The sequence below is a fragment of the Pan troglodytes genome, chromosome 1, assembly GCF_028858775.2.
Source record: "Pan troglodytes isolate AG18354 chromosome 1, NHGRI_mPanTro3-v2.0_pri, whole genome shotgun sequence".
In the NCBI taxonomy this organism is placed as follows: Eukaryota; Metazoa; Chordata; class Mammalia; order Primates; family Hominidae; genus Pan; species Pan troglodytes.
Genome location: NC_072398.2, coordinates 109101104 through 109120888, shown reverse-complemented (window position 1 = coordinate 109120888; position 19785 = coordinate 109101104). Strand labels below are relative to the sequence as shown.

Sequence of the window (19785 nt, the reverse complement as noted above, 5' to 3'; positions counted from 1 at the left end):
CTCTCACAATGCCTCCTCAGTTTAAGAACTTATTCTGAAATAGTAAAAGCATAGTGTCCAGATCAGGAGGTCATGGTTCAGCTCTGTGCTGCACTGGTAAGAACATGTGTTAAGCCTTTTTCCATTTTGAGCCTCACTTTTTAAAGAGGTTTTTGATGAACTGGAGTCATCCAGTGATGGGGAGGCAGGATAGCCTAGTGTTGAAGCACACGCACTCTAGAGACTACTTGGGTTTGAATCCTGCCTCTTCCATCTACTAGCTGTGAATTTTTTTTTTTTTTTGAGAGGGAGTCTCGCTCTGTCGCCCAGGCTGGAGTGCAGTGGCGCGATCTTGGCTCACTGCAACCTCCAACTTCTAGGTTCATGCCATTCTCCTGCCTCAGCCTCCCGAGTAGCTGGGACTACAGGCGACCGCCACCACGCCTGGCTAATTTTTTATATTTTTAGTAGAGACAGGGTTTCACTGTGTTAGCCAGAATGGTCTCGATCTCCTGACCTGGTGATCTGCCTGCCTCGGCCTCCCAAAGTGCTGAGATTACAGGTGTGAGCCACCGCGCCCGGCCTAGCTGTAAAATCTTAATCTTTCTAAGCTTTGAGTTCCTCATATATAAAATGGAGATTATAATATAGCACTGGAGCGAGTAATACAAGAGACAATAGCTATCAAATGCTTAGCAAATATACAATACATAGTTAAGTACTTAGAAAATATGTTTTCAGTTACTTCGGGTATATACCTGGGAAGGGAGGCAGAAAATTTTGGTCATTCTGATTATTATTACTACTATTAAGCATAGAAGCACCACTAAAACGGTGAAGAAGCCTGGAAATAACCCTATACTGAGGAATACGCCAAACCATTGAATCCTGGAAAAAAGAAAACAAAAGGCCCACATAACTGTCTTCAGATTCTTGAAGGGCTACGTGTAAAAGAAGCAGAAGGCTTGTTCTTTTTTGTTCTAGAGGGTAGAGATAACCTGGAAATTGTAGAGAGACAAAGTTTGTTCTTTTCAAAGTTAAGACATAATTTATGTATCATAAAATTTACCCTTTTAAAGTGTTTAGTAGACTTTAGTATTTCCAGAGTTATGAGACCACCACCATTATCTAATTTTGAAACATTTTTATCACCCTGAAAGAAATTCTCTACTGCTTAGTAGTCACTGTCTATTTCCCTTTCTTTGCAGCTCCTGGCAACACTAATCTACTTTCTATCTCTACGGATTTGCATATTCTGGACATTTCATATAAATGGAATTATATAATATGTGGCCTTTTGTGTGTGGCTTCTTTCACTTGGCATGTTTTCAAGGTTCATCCATGTTGTAGCATGTATCAGAATGTCATTCCTTTTCATGGCCACATATTTCATTTATGGATATACCACATTTTCTTTATCTGTTCATCAGCTTATAGGCATTTGGGTTGTTTCTACTTTTTAGCTATTATGAATAATGCTGCTATGAACATTTTTATTATGTGGGCATATGTTTTCAGTTATCTCGGGTATATACCTAGGAAGGGAGGCAGAATTTGAAGAATTAAGAAAGAAAGAGCTTTCTCACAGTGGGATCCACCCACATTGAAGACTGTTCTTTTGTTGAAGTAGTCAGCCAGTAATTTCAGTTAACAAATGCATAGTGTTTACTATGTGCTGGATAGTGTTCTAAGTGCTTTACCCTTATTTAAAAATCCTATGAAGTAGGCACTGTTATTACATCTCCTTTACAACAGGGAAGTTCAGTACCTTGCCCAAGATTACACATTGAGTAAATGGTGGAGTTGGGATTGAAATCCAGGTGGTCTGGTTCCAGAGTCTGTACTCTTAAGAGCAGCACAATAATAACTCCAAGCATTTATTAAATTCTCAAGATTTATCCGGCACCATGCTACATGCTTGTATTCAAGCAGAGGCTGGTGATCATCTTTTAGAAATATTTTAGAAATGATTACTTAATTGGATAGAAATTAAATTTCTTGAATCTGAAGGTTCTGTTATTCCAAGGATGGCTGGAAATGGGGGAAAAGCCAGCAACAAGATGATGTCTGGCCTGAGGCTTTTAAGATGATCAGAATTTGTATCAAAAAGGAAACTGTGAACACGAATGATAAGTATTATAGGAATTCAGTTAACAAGTCTTGTCAGAATGTGGTAATAAATTATATACAACTTAAAGAGATGAAGTTACTTTAAATTGTGTGTGGAAGCCTTAGAAAAATTGAATAATTAAAGTTTCTTGGGAAGATGATCTCCTTTTACAAATGTTTAGTTTCAAATAGTGGCAGCACATATTAGGATAGACAGATGACTTCTAGAAAACTGAACATATGGGACTGGAACAGTGTATTTTGGAGTCAGTTACAGGAAGGAAGTTGTTTAAAACCAAGTGAACAACAACAGTAACAAATGCATTTGAGAGAAAGAGCAGTGCAGTCCAGACTTAAACATTAGGGTGGCCATAATAGATGGGGAAGAAGGAGAAATCAGCAATCCAGACTAAGACTTCACTGGGTTTTGAGTTAGACAGAGGGAGTCATAGAAGCCAAGGTAAAGTGATTAAAACGGTGCATGGAGTGGTTAGCAATTCTCCCTATAGGAGAGAGAATTTCCTTATGAAGTTTCAGATGAGACCACTGAACTTGACTAGAGGAAAGTCATTGTTTTTAGAAAACAGTTTCTAAGCAATAATTAGAATTAAAGTTTTGTTGCAGAGGGATAAGTAAGAAGTAGATGGAAAAGAAAGAGAAATATCTGAAATTAGGCTACAGTCATAGAAGGTTAGCTGTGAAACAATAATTTGGAAAGGGAAATGGGACCTCATGAAAATGTGGGTTAAAAGAGACTTGTATATCTTCTAAGGTAAAAGTAAAGAACTAAGCTGATGTCCAGCCCTCTAAAACATTTTAAATAGAAATCAAACTTTATTAATACAGTAGGTCTAGTTTCACATAAAGCAAATATGTGGTTCTGTACACGGGCTTTAGGAGAGTAAGTCTGTTGTACCTCATATGTAAGTATTATCCCATTTAGAGGAAAACCCTGAGTCTTTCTTTATAGTGGCTTAAAGGCCCCAATTGATCCACATCCCAGTTACAGCTCTCATCTATTTTCTGCTGCTCCAGATATTCTTGCTGTTTCTCAAACACGCTAGGGCTGCTCTCTGTGTTATGGCCTTTGCATTTGCTGTTCCCTTTCTCATGAATGTGTTTCCCTAAGATACCTGCATGATTACTCTCACCTTATTTAGGTTTCAACTCAAGTATTGTTAGTGAAGGTCTTCTCTGATTTTCCTATTCTAAACTGAGATACTTCTCTTTGCTCACCCCACACCCTCATCCCCAGCTCCATTCCTTCCTGTTTAATTTTTTTTTCACAGCACTTAACTCCATCTATTGTGCATCTTTTACTTAGTAATTTTGTTTTCGTCTTCCGCTATTAGAATGTAAACTCCAAGAGTGTAAGAATTTTTTAGCACTGGAAAAATGCCTGGCACATAATAGGCATTTACTAATTGTTGTGTGAATGAATGATTATAAGTTTAATATTCTTTGTGGAAACTAATAAGGTTGATTTCCTATCAGAAACCGATCATTATTAATAAGCATATTGGATGGTATTTATAGAATTAGCCTTCATATGTTCTCTACTCAGAAGTTGGCAAACTTTTTCTGTAAAGTGCCAGAGAGTAATTATTTTTGCAGGCTTTATGGTCTCATTACAGCTACTTGACTCTGTTGTTGTAGTGGAAAATCAGCCATAGACAACCTATAAATGAATGAGCATGGCTGTGTTCCAGTAAGACTATTTATAGACACTGAAATTTGAATTGTATATAATTTTGAAATGTCAGAAAATATCCTTCTTTTGTTCTTTTTTTCTAATCATTTAAAAATGTAAAAAACTATTCACAGGCCAAACAAAAACAGGCAGTGGTCCAAATTAGACTTGCAAACTGTACTTTGTCAATCTCTGGTTTTACTGATTTCTTAAATATATCTTAGGTTAAAACTTATTTTTCCATACTTGATAGGGAGCAACAATGTGAATTAAACTGTAGAAACAAATAATTCAGAAATACATCTGTTTAGCTTTAGAAACTTCCATTTTGCTTCATTTTTGTTTTCCTGGGAACCTTATATTTCCATTATATGTTTATGATGCTACCATTTAAATGAGTTTGCATTCTCTTAGCATATGCCACATGATAGTGTTAGGGTGGTGTAATAGTTCAGGAGCAAAGCTGAGCAAAGCCCACCCACGTTTAAAAATTTGCCATTATTTAGAAGGTGCATAATTCCCATATGGGAGAATGAAGAGTCATCTAATAATGCCCAGAGGGCTGCACTGTGAGTGAGAATTGTGTTGCAGTTTTTAACATTCATAACACATTTCTTGAATAAGCTGCAAATGCTTTTAATAATATATCTCAGAGTTAATTTTAGCTATGCTACATTGGCACTTTTTGCTCCTCCACTTCAAAAAACCAACACAAGAAACTATTCTCAAATCAAGCTGTGATTTGGATGGGGCATTGTATTTTCCTCAATAAGCACAAAGAAGAGAGAAAAGATGTTTTTACTTGGCAAAACTTTTTTTTTTGAGATGGAATCTCACTCTGTTGCCCAGGCTGGAGTGTAGTGGCACAATCTCGTCGGCTCACTGCAACCTCCGCCTCCCGGGTTCAAGCAATTCTCATGCCTCAGCCTCCCAAGTAGCTGGGATTACAAGCGTGCACCACCACCCTGGCTAATTTTTGTATTTTTAGTAGAGCCAGGGTTTCACCATGTTGGCCGGGCTATTCTCAAACTCCTGACCTCAGATGGTCCTCACACCTCAGCCTCCCAAAGTGCTGGAATTACAGGTGTGAGCCACTGTGCCCAGCCCACTTGCAAAACTTTTTAACATTTATAAGGTTTTTTACATACTTGATTTTGTTCAGTTCTTAGAATAATCTCATGATGTAGGTGACCTTATTAACTATTTACAATGTGAGAAAATGGATAGTCAGTGAAGATAAGTAACTTGTCCAAGGTCACAGCACCAGAACTCCAAACCAGACCTTCTGACCTTCTTGATACAGACTCCTCACAGTCACCTGCATGCCATCTTTGGTTTCAGTGCTATGAACTTTCTTCACTGCCTGTTGGTCTGTAGCTACACCTACTCATGAAGATGCCCAGAGCATTAGCCGCTCCTTGCTCCGCCATGCTTATCTTATGCAGCTCTGGGAGGGGTGAAGAGGCTGTGGCCAGTTACCTCACTACCACTATAGCTATTCACCACCCTGTTTTCTCCTTTAGCCATTGTAGCTACTACACAATTCTTCTGGGCATTTTCTGTCTTAGTTCCCTAGTATCTGGCCTTCCTTCTTTTCTCAGTAACTGTGACCCCTGCTAGCTAGCCTTGCCAACCAATGGTTAATGAAAGGTCTTGGATATGACTGTCAAAGACAAAAGCACTCATGACCCCAATGTTTCAGGTCACAATGATTAGGAAAATCAGGACAACAAGGCTTGGGCACAGAAGAGCTGGTTTTTGAGAGGGGGATTTAGAGTTTGGTTTCAATGTGTAATCTTTGAGGTAATGGTGGAACAGCCTACTAGATTCAGTTTTCTAGTCCCCGAAAACTAAAACGAGGAATAAGTTGAATCACATATTTGGGGCACCAGCCAAATATATAGCAGCATTTATAGTTAGAATCAAAGTGTTTGTGTTTCTTAATTTAAATGCTTCTCAGAGATTCCATTTAAACAACTTCATTATGAAAATGGAGACTTACCATGCCTTTTTGATATTGTTCAGAGAAAATTGTCATAAATAATACACACAGTTTGAAATGGTTGTACATCTTATGAATCAAGGGGTGGCATGTAAAAAGGTTCCTCAGTGCCTCAATGTGGAAAATATCATAGAATGTTATTCTTCAATTGATTCCTTCCTTCACTTTGGTGTTTATATGGTATCTTAGATATTTTATGTTATTTTAATTATATTTTGTGCCTTTTTATTTGGTTAAAAATGCCTACTACTTAAATATTAACAGATTTTTAAATATCCCTTTGAACTCTTCCCCATTCCTGTACCTCCTTTCCCTTTTTCCGTTGTAATGTCAGCCACCTGAACATAACCCAGAAAACTAGGTATCAGCCAATTGATGTTTCAGTGGAAATAAGAGAAAGAAGCACTTACTATTTCTCAATGCTTAATTGAGGAAAAGCTCATGATATCTTACATATTTTAAATTGGAGGAGATAATAGGGTCAAGTTCATGCATTATATTGTGGACATCTTAATCCTATCAAATGGCTTAGTCAAAATGAGAAAGTTAATGAATTTAAGCAGACAAGTACGAACAGTGCTCTAAAAAAGGTGCTGTTACACCATCCCAACCTGTACACACATGAAAAAAAGCTGGGTTTGAATAAGGGTCATGTTGACTGGCCATGGCAGACCCTGCTGGACCATACACCTGATACTCTGTCACCTGCCAGGACTCAAAAGGACATGGGAGTATGTGGTTAAGTTCTCTAAGGACTCTTTCTTCTAAAGGGAAGCAGTTTTATAGGTGGTACTTGTAGGTCTGTTGATTCACAATCTCGTGCTTTCTTGATTGGACTGTATTGTTTTACTGTAATTTTTTGGACTTACAAGAAGTCAGGTGTTTTCATGGACTCTTCTCTTTTCCATACAGATGTCCAGAAGGCTTGTTGGGGGAATATTGTCAACATCGAGACCCCTGTGAGAAGAACCGCTGCCAGAATGGTGGGACTTGTGTGGCCCAGGCCATGCTGGGGAAAGCCACGTGCCGATGTGCCTCAGGGTTTACAGGAGAGGACTGCCAGTACTCGACATCTCATCCATGCTTTGTGTCTCGACCCTGCCTGAATGGCGGCACATGCCATATGCTCAGCCGGGATACCTATGAGTGCACCTGTCAAGTCGGGTTTACAGGTAACTAATGAGACCAAAGCCAGTGCTTTCCTACCTTCAGCAGATACCTTTATTTAGCATCTTTTAGATCATGGTGTCTGGCTCTTAAATGTCCCCCAGCTCTGGTGCACATTTAACATTATGATAAGGAACTGGGATGTTCCAGACAACTATCCCTAACTTCCTTTTAAGAGTTTCAGGGGGCAGAGAAAGAGAAAGAAAAAGGACCAAATACTTTGACTGCTTAAAGTATATATGTCAGGGCCAGGTGCGGTGGCGCACGCTTGCAATCCCAGCACTTTGGCAGGCCAAGGCAGGAGGATCACTTGAGGCTAGAGGTTTGAGACCAGCCTGGGAAACATAGCAAGACCCCATCTCTACAAAAAAACAAGAATAAAAATAAAACAAAATTAGTCATGTGTGGTGGTGTGCACCTGTAGTCCTAACTACTTGGGAGGCTGAAGTGGAAGAATTGCTTGAGCCCAGGAGTTTGAGGCTGCAGTGAGCTATGATCGCACCACTGCACTCTAGCCTGGGTGACAGAGTGAGACCCTGTCTCAAAAAAAAAAATATGTACACCAGGATGGGGAATCAGAGTTTACTTCACTAAAAGAAATAAGTACACTGTCACCAGAGGAAAAGTTGCTGATGTTATTGACTATTTGCTTTTGGAAATCTCCCTCCCTAGACATTCAGGGCACTGGCTTTTCTGGTTTTCTGAACCCTGTTCCTTTTGCTTCTTCATTACCTTGTTCTTATCCATTAAATGTCTGTGCTCCCTGGAGCACTGTTTTGCGCCCTCTTTTGAGCCACATCACAGCTCTCCCTAGGGAATTTCACTGTGTGTATTCGCCTCCACTGCCACTGTCTTCATTAGCTTGCTGATGAATCTCACCATCATTCCCTTAGCTCCACCCAACCCTGACATTCAGGCTCATGTTTCTAGCTATCCTTTGTATGTTCTCCTTGGAGATATTCTACAGGTACTTTCAGCTCACCTTGTTGACAGAAATACGTAGCAGCCATGTACATCCCAAATACCCACGCTAGAAACTCCCTGTCCCTTGTTCTGACCTCATTTCAACTCAGTCACCCAAGCCAACCTCTGAGTTGCCTTTCACCTGTCTATTCCTCCCATTTCCTCTGCTACCCTGTAGTTGAGGGCCATGTTATCTCTCACCTGGACTTCTGAAGTAGTTTCTGAATACGTTTTCTTGCCTTTCTTCTCTCCCCATCTCATTCACCCATGATATTACTACATCTTTGATTATAAATGCAAATATTCTAACAATCTCACCTGCTTACAATGTCTAATATTTTTTCATCATCCGGAGAATAAACTGCAAACTCTTTTACATGACTTCCATAGCTCTCTACAGCCTAGACTTTACATCTTTTTGTAGCCTGGCCTCCCCACAAGCATGTAGGCCTAGTCACACCAAATTCTCCTTATTTCCTGAAAATGTTGTACTTATTATTGCTTCCATACAGTTACACACTCTTTTGCCTGGAATGCCCTTTTCTACAACTGGTGATTGTCCAATGTTATTTAAAACTGTGTCTTAGTGACCCTTTCATGATTCCTTTAGGCAAATGGTCTCTAAGTTTTATTATTTTTATGTATCACATTTTATTGTAATTTTTTTTACACATATCTCACCTGAATAGATTGTGGGTTTTTCTAGGTGGGTCTGAGCTTTATTCAAAAGTGTTTATTAAATTAGATGAGAAAAGGAGGAACATTCTTCATTTTTTCTCCTGCTTTAAGCACTAAACCAAGAGTTCTATAAATGCAATAAGCAAAAAAGTGAAAAATGTACTCAGAAAACTATACTGGATCAGTTAGTGTAGAATACTGTTATATTAATTTTTCATTGTATTAGGGTTCTCTAGAGGGATGGAACTAATGGAATATATATGTATGTATATATATTCCAACCCAAAGTGTCTTGGTGGCAATCTTAATATATATATATTGGCAATCTTTATATATATATAAAGGAGAGTTTGTTAAGTATTAATTCACATGATCACAAGGTCCCACAATAGGCTGTCTGCAGGCTGAGGAGCAAGGAGAGCCAGTCTGAGTTCCAAAACCGAAGAACTTGGGGTTCAATATTTGAGGGCAGGAAACATCCAGCACGGGAAAAAGATGTAGGCTGGGAGGCTAGGCCAGTCTCGCTTTTTCATGTTTTTCTGCCTGCTTTATATTTGCTGACAGATGATCAAATGGTGTCCATCCAGATTAAAGGTGGGTCTGCCTTCCCCAGCCCACTGACTCAAATGTTAATCTCCTTTGGCAACACCTTCACAGACACACCCAAGATCAATACTTTGTATCCTTCAATTCAATCAAGTTGACACACTCAGTTTTAACCACCACAAATCTACCCCTTGTCAACTTGAACCCATACACATCTCCTGAGATCACACATAATCTTCAAATAAAGACAATAATTAGGTCATAATCACACCTAATGTAGTACAACTATTCTTCGTACATCGGGAAACACACCAGTCCCCAACTGAAACACTCTTACATAAAGTTAACGATACTTAAATGCTGATGTGAAATCAGTAAATCTTATGTCACATGATAAAGGAGAAAGGAAATAAAATGAAGATATTTTCTTAGTACAAGTGTGTGCAAGCACAGACATGTTTTTAATAAAAGAAGGAGGAAATACTGAGGACAATTACAGTCCTCATTTCTGCAGCTGGTCACATGGTAGTAGCTGGTATTGATGACTACCTTCTTCTACCCATTTTGTATTCCTTTTGCCTTCAGCAAACACCTCAGCAGGTTGTGTTTTTTTTTTTCCTGATGGAGAGGCCCAAACCTTCATTCATCCAGGCGGGACCATTTGTAGTCCCGCCTGGATTGGGCTGTTGTAGTTGCCCACTGACCTTAATCACAGGGCATGGTAATACTAAGAGACGCCCTAATGGATCTCCTGTATTCCATGAATACTCTTTCTTACCTCCATTCTGGAGTAGTAGACTGATTTCATCTTGATAGCCTGGGTCTTGATAGCCTTGATGTCCCAGCCAACACTGTAACGCCTTTCTTAGCCTGTTTACTTAAAGGTAGGAACCCAAAGTGTCCTGGTGGCAATCTTAACTACCAGTTGAATGGAATTGTTGTTGTGTCTTCTGGTGGCAGCGCTCCTCCCTCTGGAACTAAGACCTCTAGGCCAGCAGAACTTAATGTTGCGGGAACAGGAAGCAAACATTTTGCTAGTGGATCACTAGGGGTGATGGTGAGTGGTACCACTTCCATTTCCACCCCTTGATTCCTGGACCTGTGAATCCTGGCTATGGGAGAAACAGTACCACATATTGGACGCTGATTCAGAGCATACACAGCCTTCTTGAGAACTTTGCCCCAACCCTTCAAAGTATTCTCACCTAGTTGGCATTGTAATTGTGACTGCAAAAGGCCATTCCACCGTTCTGCTTCAGGATGTTGGGGAACATGGTAAGACCAGTGAATTCCATGAGCATGAGCCCACTGCTGCACTTCTTTAGCCATAAAGTGAATGCCTTGGTCAGAGGCAATGCTGTGTGGAATACCATGACAGTGGATAAGGCATTCCATGAGTCCGCGGATGGTAGTCTTGGCAGAACCATTGCATGCAGGATCGGCAAACCCATATCCAGAGTAAGTGTCTATTCCAGTAAGGACAAACATCTGCCCTTTTCACAATGGAAGAAGTCCAACATAATCAACCTGCCACCAAGTAGCTGGCTGATCACCCTGAGGAATAGTGCCATATCAAAGGCGCAGTGTTGGTTTCTGCTGCTGGCAAATTGGGCACTCTGCAGTGGCAGTAGCCAGGTCAGCTTTCCACCGGCCCATGTTGTTTTCTGCACTGGGAAGGTGGGGCATGAGCACAAATGTTAGGACCTGAAAGGTGGTGAACTCTGCCTGGGCAGGGCAAAGCCAGAGGAAACTCTGGTGGAGGTCCGTAGCAGTCCTGACGTGCAAATCGGTCATCCAACCTGGGTGTAGGGACGAAAGACTAATTGAACCATCTAGTAGCTGGTTCCCTCCAAAGTTTCCCTTGGGATAGCTGGCACTCTCGCAAAAACCCCACTCTTGGTACCAATTTACTGTATTAGTCCATTTTCACGCTGCTGATAAAGATATCCCCGAGACCGGGAAGAAAAGAGGTTTAATTGGACTTACAGTTCCATATGGCTGGGGAGGCCTCAGAATTATGGTGGGAGGCAAAAGGCACTTCTTTCGTGGTGGTGGCAAGAGAAAATTAGGAAGAAGCAAAAGCAGAACCCCTGAGAAACCCATCAGATCTCATGAGACTTATTCACTATCATGAGAATAGCACAGGAAAGACTGGCCCCCGTGATACAGTTACCCCCACTGGGTCCCTCCCACAACACATGGGAATTCTGGGAGATACAATTCAAGTTGAGATTTGGGTGGGGACACTACCAAACCATATCATTCATCAAAAGGTGTTGGTGGGGTAGAGGGTAGTTAGGATGATCCATTATCTCCATCATGACGATGATGGTATTGATGATGTAAGTCACTGAAAATATTTGGTGTTATAAGAATAATTTCTTCCTGATTGTCAGTTTTGAGTTGTTTTGCTATTAGGAGGCAAAGTAGGGGGGCATATACCCACTTAAAATATTTTAATTCTGGCTAGTGGAAATGACAGTAATGCCTTCTTCATAATTAAAATGTCACTCTGAAATGGTCCCAAATTAAAACTTCTTCCTTTGTTGTTAAGAAGGCTCTCTTCTTGGTGTGTTCTGCAAGATTCTGATCACCTTTCTTTTTTTTTTTTTTTTTTTGAGATGGAGTATTGCTTTGTCGTCCAGGCTGGAGTGCAGGGCGCAATCTCGGTTCACTGCAAGCTCCACCTCCCGGGTTCACGCCATTCTTCTGCCTCAGCCTCCTGAGTAGCTGGGACTACAGGCACCTACCGCCATGCCTGGCTAATTTTTGTATTTTTAGTAGAGATGGGCTTTCACCTTGTTAGCCAGAATGGTCTGGATCGCCTGACCTCATGATCCACCCGCCTTGGCCTCCCAAAGTGCTGGGATTACAGGTGTGAGCCACCACACCCGGCCGATTCTGATCATCTTTTATACATATGCTATTTTTGTCTATCACTTTAGGAATCATCACAGATCAAGGTCATCCTTTTGGTTTTTGTGATAGCGCTATACCTCAGTCAGCTTACTAGCTCATCTCCACTCAGAGATGAAGAAGCAGAGGCAGCAAATTAGTGCCTATACATAATATATATGGAAACCAAATTCAGGGTTGAGTCTTTCTTTCTTTCTCCCTCCCTCCCTCCCTCTCTTTCTTTCTTTCTTTCTTTCTTTCTTTCTTTCTTTCTCTCTTTCTCTCTCTTTCCCTCTTTCTCTCTCTTTCCCTCTCTCTTTCTGTCTTTCTTTCTTCTCACTCTGTTGCTTAGTACAGTGGCGCAGTCTCGGCTCACTGCAACCTCCACCTCTTGGGTTCGAGTGATTCTTGTGCCTCAGCCTCCCAGGTAGCTGGGATTACAGGCATGCACCATGAAGCCCGGCTAATTTTTGTATTTTTAGAAAAGATGGCGTTTCACCATGTTGGCCAGGCTGGTCTCACTCCTAACCACAAGTGATCTGCCCACCTCAGCCTCCCAAAGTGCTGGGATTACAGGCATCAGCCACCACTTCCGGCCCAGGAATCTTTCTGTTTCAGTTGTGGGCATCACTCTGAAAATCACACTTGCTAGAAGTGAGCATTTATATCTCTTCTCCACTGTAAATAAGTGCCTCTTAGTGACATGAGTGGAAAGACAAGAAGAATTGCAGTTCCTTCATTTTTGTCTTAGCTCCCTGAGATGTATATGCTGTGCCTAAATTTGTGTTATAGTTTTCTCCTTTGATTTGACATTCCTTGATAGGCAGAGAGCACTTTTCTGTGCTCATATGTCACATCTCGCATCTTTTTCCCTTATAGAAAAACTCTTGTGTCTCCCATTTACCTTTCTATGAGATCAGAGATTTAGATACTTTCCTAGACAATCAACTGGAGTATTAACAAATTCAAGGAGTTCTCGCCATCCCATTACTGGGTATATACCCAAAGAATTATAAATCGTGCTGCTATAAAGACACATGCACACGTATGTTTATTGCGGCACTATTCACAATAGCAAAGACTTGGAACCAACCCAAATGTCCATCAATGATAGACTGGATTAAGAAAATGTGGCACATATACACCATGGAATACTATTCAGCCATAAAAAAGGATGAGTTCATGTCCTTTGTAGGGACATGGATGAAGCTGGAAACCATCATTCTCAGCAAACTATTGCAAGGACAAAAAACCAAACACCGCATGTTCTCACTCATAGGTGGGAATTGAACAATGAGAACACTTGGACACAGGAAGGGGAACATCACAAACCGGGGCCTGTCGTGGGGTGGTGGGACGGGGGAGGGATAGCATTAGGAGATATACCTAATGTAAATGACGAGTTAATGGGTGCAGCACACCAACATGGCACATATATACATATGTAACAAACCTGCATGTTGTGCACGTATACCCTAGAACTTAAAGTATAATAATAATAATAATAATTCAAGGAGTTCTCATCTCTGTAGTTTAAATAATAAGCGACTTAGACTAATGACAACAAAAAGCCAGCCATGTGAATACCAAATTTACTAGTTCTGTGAGGATATTTTTTTCTCTTTCTCTTTCTGCCTCAAAGAATCTGCTTTGCTTCCCCTGGCATCATGATTTAGTTTTCAACCCGTCAGAGTCTTCCTGCTAGTGCTGGTACTTTCCTACTTGAGAAAGTCCACGGAATACCTTCTAGACCTCTGTCCTCCTGATGGCTTCTATTTCATTTGTTATATAGGGACCCAGAGGTCCTTCATGATTTTCAAACACATCAACAGATATTTATAGCAAGGCCACAATTAATAAAATGTTTCCCAGAATATATGTGTGTGTTACATTTAGAGGAAACAGAAGTAGTATTGACTTGTTTCTATCACCAGAGGTCTATTTAGTAACTATATTTTGTGGAAAATATCGATATATTTTATCCATTCAACAGACATGATTTGAGAGCATACCATGGAGACCCAACCCTGCCAGTGTGGCAGGTGGTATAATAGAAGAAAATAGCAAACTCGGTGTATCTGTGTTTGCGCACATGTATGTATGTGAGGGGCACTAAGGATGACTTTACAGAGGTTGGAACTTTTGAGTAGAGTTGCCAAGATAGGTGAGAGTTCACTAGGAAAACAGAAGGGAAGTTGATTTTTTTTTTTTGAAATGGAGTCTTGCTGTGTCGCCCAGGCTGGAGTGCAGTGGTACAATCTCGGCTCACTGCAACCTCCGCCTCCTGGGTTCAAGTGATTCTTCTGCCTCAGCCTTCCAAGTAGCTGGGATTACAGGTGCGTGCCACCATGCCCAGCTAATTTTTGTATTTTTAGTAGAGACAGGGTTTCACCATATTGGCCGGGCTGGTCTTGAACTCCTTACCTCATGATCTGCCTGCCTCGGCCTCCCAAAGTGCTGGAATTACAGGTGTGAGCCACTGCTCCTCGCCCGGAAGTTGATATTCAAACAGGAGCAGCATATGCAAAGACAGTGAGCTCTGAGAGAGTAGATGGATCCAGACTCCTATTGCTGATAGCGTCCTGCAGGATTGGGCTTCAATGTGACTAACCTAGAATTGCCTCCAGGTGCTCCATCCAGTGAGTCCTTGTGTCTCTGCTGAGGTCCTTGGAGAGTTACTGGAGAGGTCTCTGTGTCAGATGACCTTGAGGAGGCTCTGATTTAGCCTTTTGTAAAATGCAAAGAGTTGAGGTCTTCTCCACGCAAGAGCTCGCTGATGTCAATGAGGTATTGAGGATGGGGCCATCTCCTATTTCTGTGGCCAGTACTGAGTTTTGTTATCCTTCCTTTAGGTAAGGAGTGCCAATGGACCGATGCCTGCCTGTCTCATCCCTGTGCAAATGGAAGTACCTGTACCACTGTGGCCAACCAGTTCTCCTGCAAATGCCTCACAGGCTTCACAGGGCAGAAGTGTGAGACTGATGTCAATGAGTGTGACATTCCAGGACACTGCCAGCATGGTGGCAACTGCCTCAACCTGCCTGGTTCCTACCAGTGCCAGTGCCCTCAGGGCTTCACAGGCCAGTACTGTGACAGCCTGTATGTGCCCTGTGCACCCTCGCCTTGTGTCAATGGAGGCACCTGTCGGCAGACTGATGACTTCACTTTTGAGTGCAACTGCCTTCCAGGTAAGGAGCTCCCTAGTGTCCCAGGATTAGGGGACAAACCCCTAGCACAGGAGGTAGTGGGTGTGGCTCAATTGCTTTTTTTAGGAAGCGCAAGGAAAAAGGGAAGTGAGAATTTTGTGTGGGGTGGGTTGCTAGTGAGGGAGGAGTTTTATGGGCCCACTGTGGTCCATAAACTGAGCAGGGGATAATTTAGCATGTCAGGTTTTGTGATGATGAGTGGCTAGAAAATTGTTTATTGTCCCTTTTGTAGAAACAGTGAGAAATAAGAGGAACAGAGCTCTGGGAAAGAGACAGGCAAGTCTGGAATGGAAAAGAACACGAGAATTAGACACTGGAAAATATGTATGTGTGGTTAATAAAGTGCTTTAAACTGAATTGACATTAACAGTAGGTGATCAACTTTCCTATGTGCTTGTGCTTTTGCTTTTGATGGAGTAATTCATTGTTTTCTTATCCACCTAAATGCACCCAGCTGCCCTTGATTTTCTCTGGGCTACTGGCCTTCACAACCCTCTCCCATGTACCCTCTCTGACTTTGGGGTAACCCTCCCCTAACTTAAAGCTAGAGAATTCTGAAACTGAGGAGGGGATCCTCTGTTAATCAGTGAGCACTTTTTGATGAGCTGATAGATGATATATGAGAGACTATGCGTGGCACAATACTTTGTTATACTCTTCACTGATACAAGTGTTCTAGAGTGCACACACAACCCAAAGATAGAAACAAAAAGAGGAGCAGTGTCGGGGAGCTTGGGGCCTGGTGTTCCATGGAGAGGGAGAAAGGAACAAGCCTGGCCAATTCATTCAACTCCTTATAAAAATGATGAGGAGGCTGAAAACCAAGAATTTTGATTGGGAACAGAATACAAGCAGCTGGAGCAGATGAATTACTAAGCAACAAAGATCCTGTTTTTATGCAAATATCCTTAGTACAAAAACAAAAGAAGGAAAACTGTAGGGGGGAGTAATGTGCTAAGTAAGCAGAATTGCCTGAAAAAGAAGTTGTTCTAGTTACTCTTTCAGAGTGGGAATCTTAGATTCTGGTATTGTGGATATGGTTCACATATAATGGGATTGTGTGTTTTATTTTGGAGGGATTAAAGGTCATAGGTTGGTCCTCAGTATAAAATCAACTGGTAATTTATTCATTTCATTTGGTAAAAATGTATTGACTGCCTGCTATGTTCTAGGCACCATGCTATGTATTTGGAATACAGCTATACAAAGCATTGTCACATAATTGAAATGAAAACTTTATATTATTTAAGTCACAAGAACAAGCTATTTAATTATATTACTTTTAGTTTCTGTTTTAATAAAGAATAGATAATGCTATCATTCTAGATACTAAATAAGTGTTTTCTTAACATAATATTACTATCCACTTTATCTTGTAGAAGAAATAACTAAAATACATCTGTCTTCACTCCTGTATTTGTTTGCATTTTAAGGGTTAAAGACAGAAATAGAAATGTAAACAACTTTATTTTGAAAATATTTCAACATTGCAAATATCTCTGGGTCTGATATTCTAGTAATGTAATTGGCTAGTAATTGATGTTAGTGTGATTTATTGTTGAAGGCTAAATGTGTTTTTCAGTTTCAAGAAAATTGCTTTTAATAATTGCCTAGAACAAGAGGTTGATTTGGCAGCAAGATGTTGACGGGAAGTTAGAGAAGTCAATAAAGGAAGTTTTTAGCTGAGAGAGAGTGATTATTCACTCCCATAGCCTCTGCATTGTTATCCATTAGCCACGATAAGAACCTTAGGGAATTCTGAGAGTGTGTCCAGGAAAGGATCTGTCAAACTAGAATCGTATCTCCTCCTTGAGAAAGGAAATAACCAAGGATTCCGCAGCTGAGAGGCTGCCAGGGCTAGTGAAATGGAGTAAGGAAATCTTGGCTGTCTCTTATTCTCTGGTTGTAGTTTAACACAAGACACTTATTTACTCACTGATGGTGTGTGTGTGTGTGGGAGGGGAGATTAGCATGAGGGGTGGGAATGGGGAGATTTGATGAAGAGAAAACTAACATTTTTTTGGTGACTCAGGAACTGTGCTAGGTACTTCCATGCTTATTAGCTTAATTACACAAAAATCTTGGGACCAGGTATTATTTTTCAAGTCTTCCCACATGAAGTAACTGAAGTTTGGAGATGTTAAGTGATTCACCCAAAGTTGTACAGCTAATATGTGGTTAGGCTGGGTCCTGAAACCGAGGCAGTTTATTTTCAAAGCCTTTGCTTTGTGCATCTTACTGCGCCACATTGCACTGCACATCTGCTTCCTGAAAGCACTTTGTAGGTGTGTAAAACTTTTCGTTAAATGCTTTAAGCTGTTTGGGTTAAAAATATATGTTCATGTTATAAGAAAACCAAGACACTCCTAATTATAGTCAAATAGTACTTGTTACATATCAATATGTGTGTGTGTGTGTGTGTGTGTGTGTGTATATATATATATATATATATATATATGTATATATGGCGTTGTGCAGATGTTTAAAAGTAGTTACATAGACTAGTTCTTGCTTTTCAGGGTCCCATAATCTAAACCAGATGACTTCAGCTTTGGATAAATATATAGAAGGAAATTTAAAGAGAATTCAAAATAATAGATGATGCAGTGACACTGTGAATAAATGTTATTTATACAGTTTGTAAGATTTCTTGCTCAGTGTTCGTATGTCCCAGGTGGAGTTCAGAAAATATTCACTTCATTTCCACAAAGGGAAATAGTGCCTAGAGATGGTTTTCTTTTAAAAAGTCCTTTTCATAATGCAGTGCCCTTCCTTCCATTGCCCTTCATTCCATTGCTTCCCATGCTTGTCAAGAGACTAAAATGTTACTTATAGTAATAGTCACTATCTCAATGTAAATAGCACCCTTATTTGATGAGAATTATTATTTCAGTTCTAAAAATGGGGAAACAAAGTCAGCAGGAGGCAAAGTAGCTTGTTAAAGTATTCTGCAACTTTCAAATGGTTGCTTCCACTGCATTTCACGTCTTGGCACTTCTAATTGAGGGTTACTCTAACCACCCTATTTAAAATTGTAACTGTCCCCCACCCCCTTAATTACTAACCCTGGTCTACTTTTTGTTTTCTTTTTCTGTAACTCTTATCTTCTTACTATATAATTTATACTAGATAATTTACTTCATTATGTCTATTGTTTATTGTCTGTCTTTTCCAAATTCTACTGCCTCTTACCCTCTCCAGAATGAAAACTAGTATCTTTGTTTTTGTTTACTGATGTAACCCAAACACCTACAAACAGTGCCCAGTATATGCTAGGCCCGCAAATATATATTGACTGACTGACTGTATGGTTTAGTATCATGTCATAGTATTGAGACTGTAACTTTGGTCTTCTCATTTTCTTCTTTGTATTGTGCGTCCTAGACTTAGTTTGGCCTCTCCTTTTGTCCTTGTATACTCTTAATACTGGATAAGAATTTTGGAGTCTTTTTCAACTCTGAGTCAGTGAATGCCACATAACTTAGTGACTATATTTAAATGGTTAATTTACAATTCTTTCCCTGCAAAGGATACTGTAGTCACTGTGAGTATTTTAGTATTATTTTAGGACTCAAGAGGGAATTAAAACTACAAAAATCACTCGTCTTGTTTGACACAGAAAGAAATGTTTCTTCACAGAGGGAGGAGAAAAATATGTTGAAGAGAGAACTAATAGAATCAAATCAATGAACCATGTCTCATCTTTTTGGATAAGTAACTGTTAGTAATCCAGACACTTCATGAGCTTTCATTATGTAAAGTCTTTAGCAGAAGCTAAAGGAGGGACACCAACCACAGTAATTTTAATTTAAGAACAAAATGGAGCATGAAAATAAATTATTAAATCATTTACTCCCACTATTTTTGGGTTAGGGCCAATAATGCAGAGAGAAAGAGGTAGACTAGTTTTGTGTTTGTGGCTATTTTAATAGAGTAGCACAAGTAATCAAAAAACAGTAGGCTGTTTTGAATTTACTGGCTGTCCCTTATGAGTTCACAGTTAGATTGGACTGTCCTCAATGTACTTTCTTTTTTTCTTTCTTTCCCACATCTCTTTATTTCTCTGATTTTGTTTAAACTTCATAAAGAGCTCTCTGATGTTTCCTTTCCAAACAATGAAGGTTTATCCTTTGTAAACTACCTCTGTACTCCACAGGCTGATGATATGTGATATCCCTATATCATTAAAGTAAAGCCTAAGCACATTCTGTGGCTTTTGTGTCTACTCTGTTGTTGCTGAGCTTATGAACTATCAGAAATAATTCCCTCTTGCATTTTCACACATGGGGAATGTGATGTTCTCTTGGGTATTATGCTAATCATATTTTGGCAGGTTTCTCTGGAGCAGATGCAGAAATGATCATACCACTTTCCAGGGTGTATTATTTTAGCTCCTTTGACTTGGGCCCTAAGTCTGTTTTACCTGATGTTCCTGAAAGATGTTCCTGATGTCCCTCACTGTTCTTTCATGCTGGATGTTCTTGCCTATGCTGCCTCCTCAGCTATCACCCTCTCTTCCCCTTTTTAATGTAGAACTCATTCTTAATGAT

The 19785-nt window shown here is 40.2% G+C and overlaps 1 protein-coding gene across 9 annotated transcripts in view; it reads left to right on the top strand.

The window, feature by feature from the left end:
* LOC107971330 (notch homolog 2 N-terminal-like protein A) overlaps positions 1-19785 on the top strand; it is a 250005-nt gene that overhangs the window by 223600 nt on the left and 6620 nt on the right. For 5 of the 9 annotated variants that reach the window (XM_063815262.1, XM_054669696.2, XM_063815240.1 and 2 more), the window contains 2 exons: positions 6693-6952; positions 14882-15217. In XM_063815262.1, the coding sequence (XP_063671332.1) occupies positions 6693-6952; positions 14882-15217 (596 nt within the window). Of the gene's footprint in view, positions 1-6692; positions 6953-14881; positions 19441-19785 lie in introns of those variants that run through there. The other 4 variants (XM_054669695.1, XM_054669692.2, XM_054669693.2 and 1 more) reach the window with 3 other exon arrangements.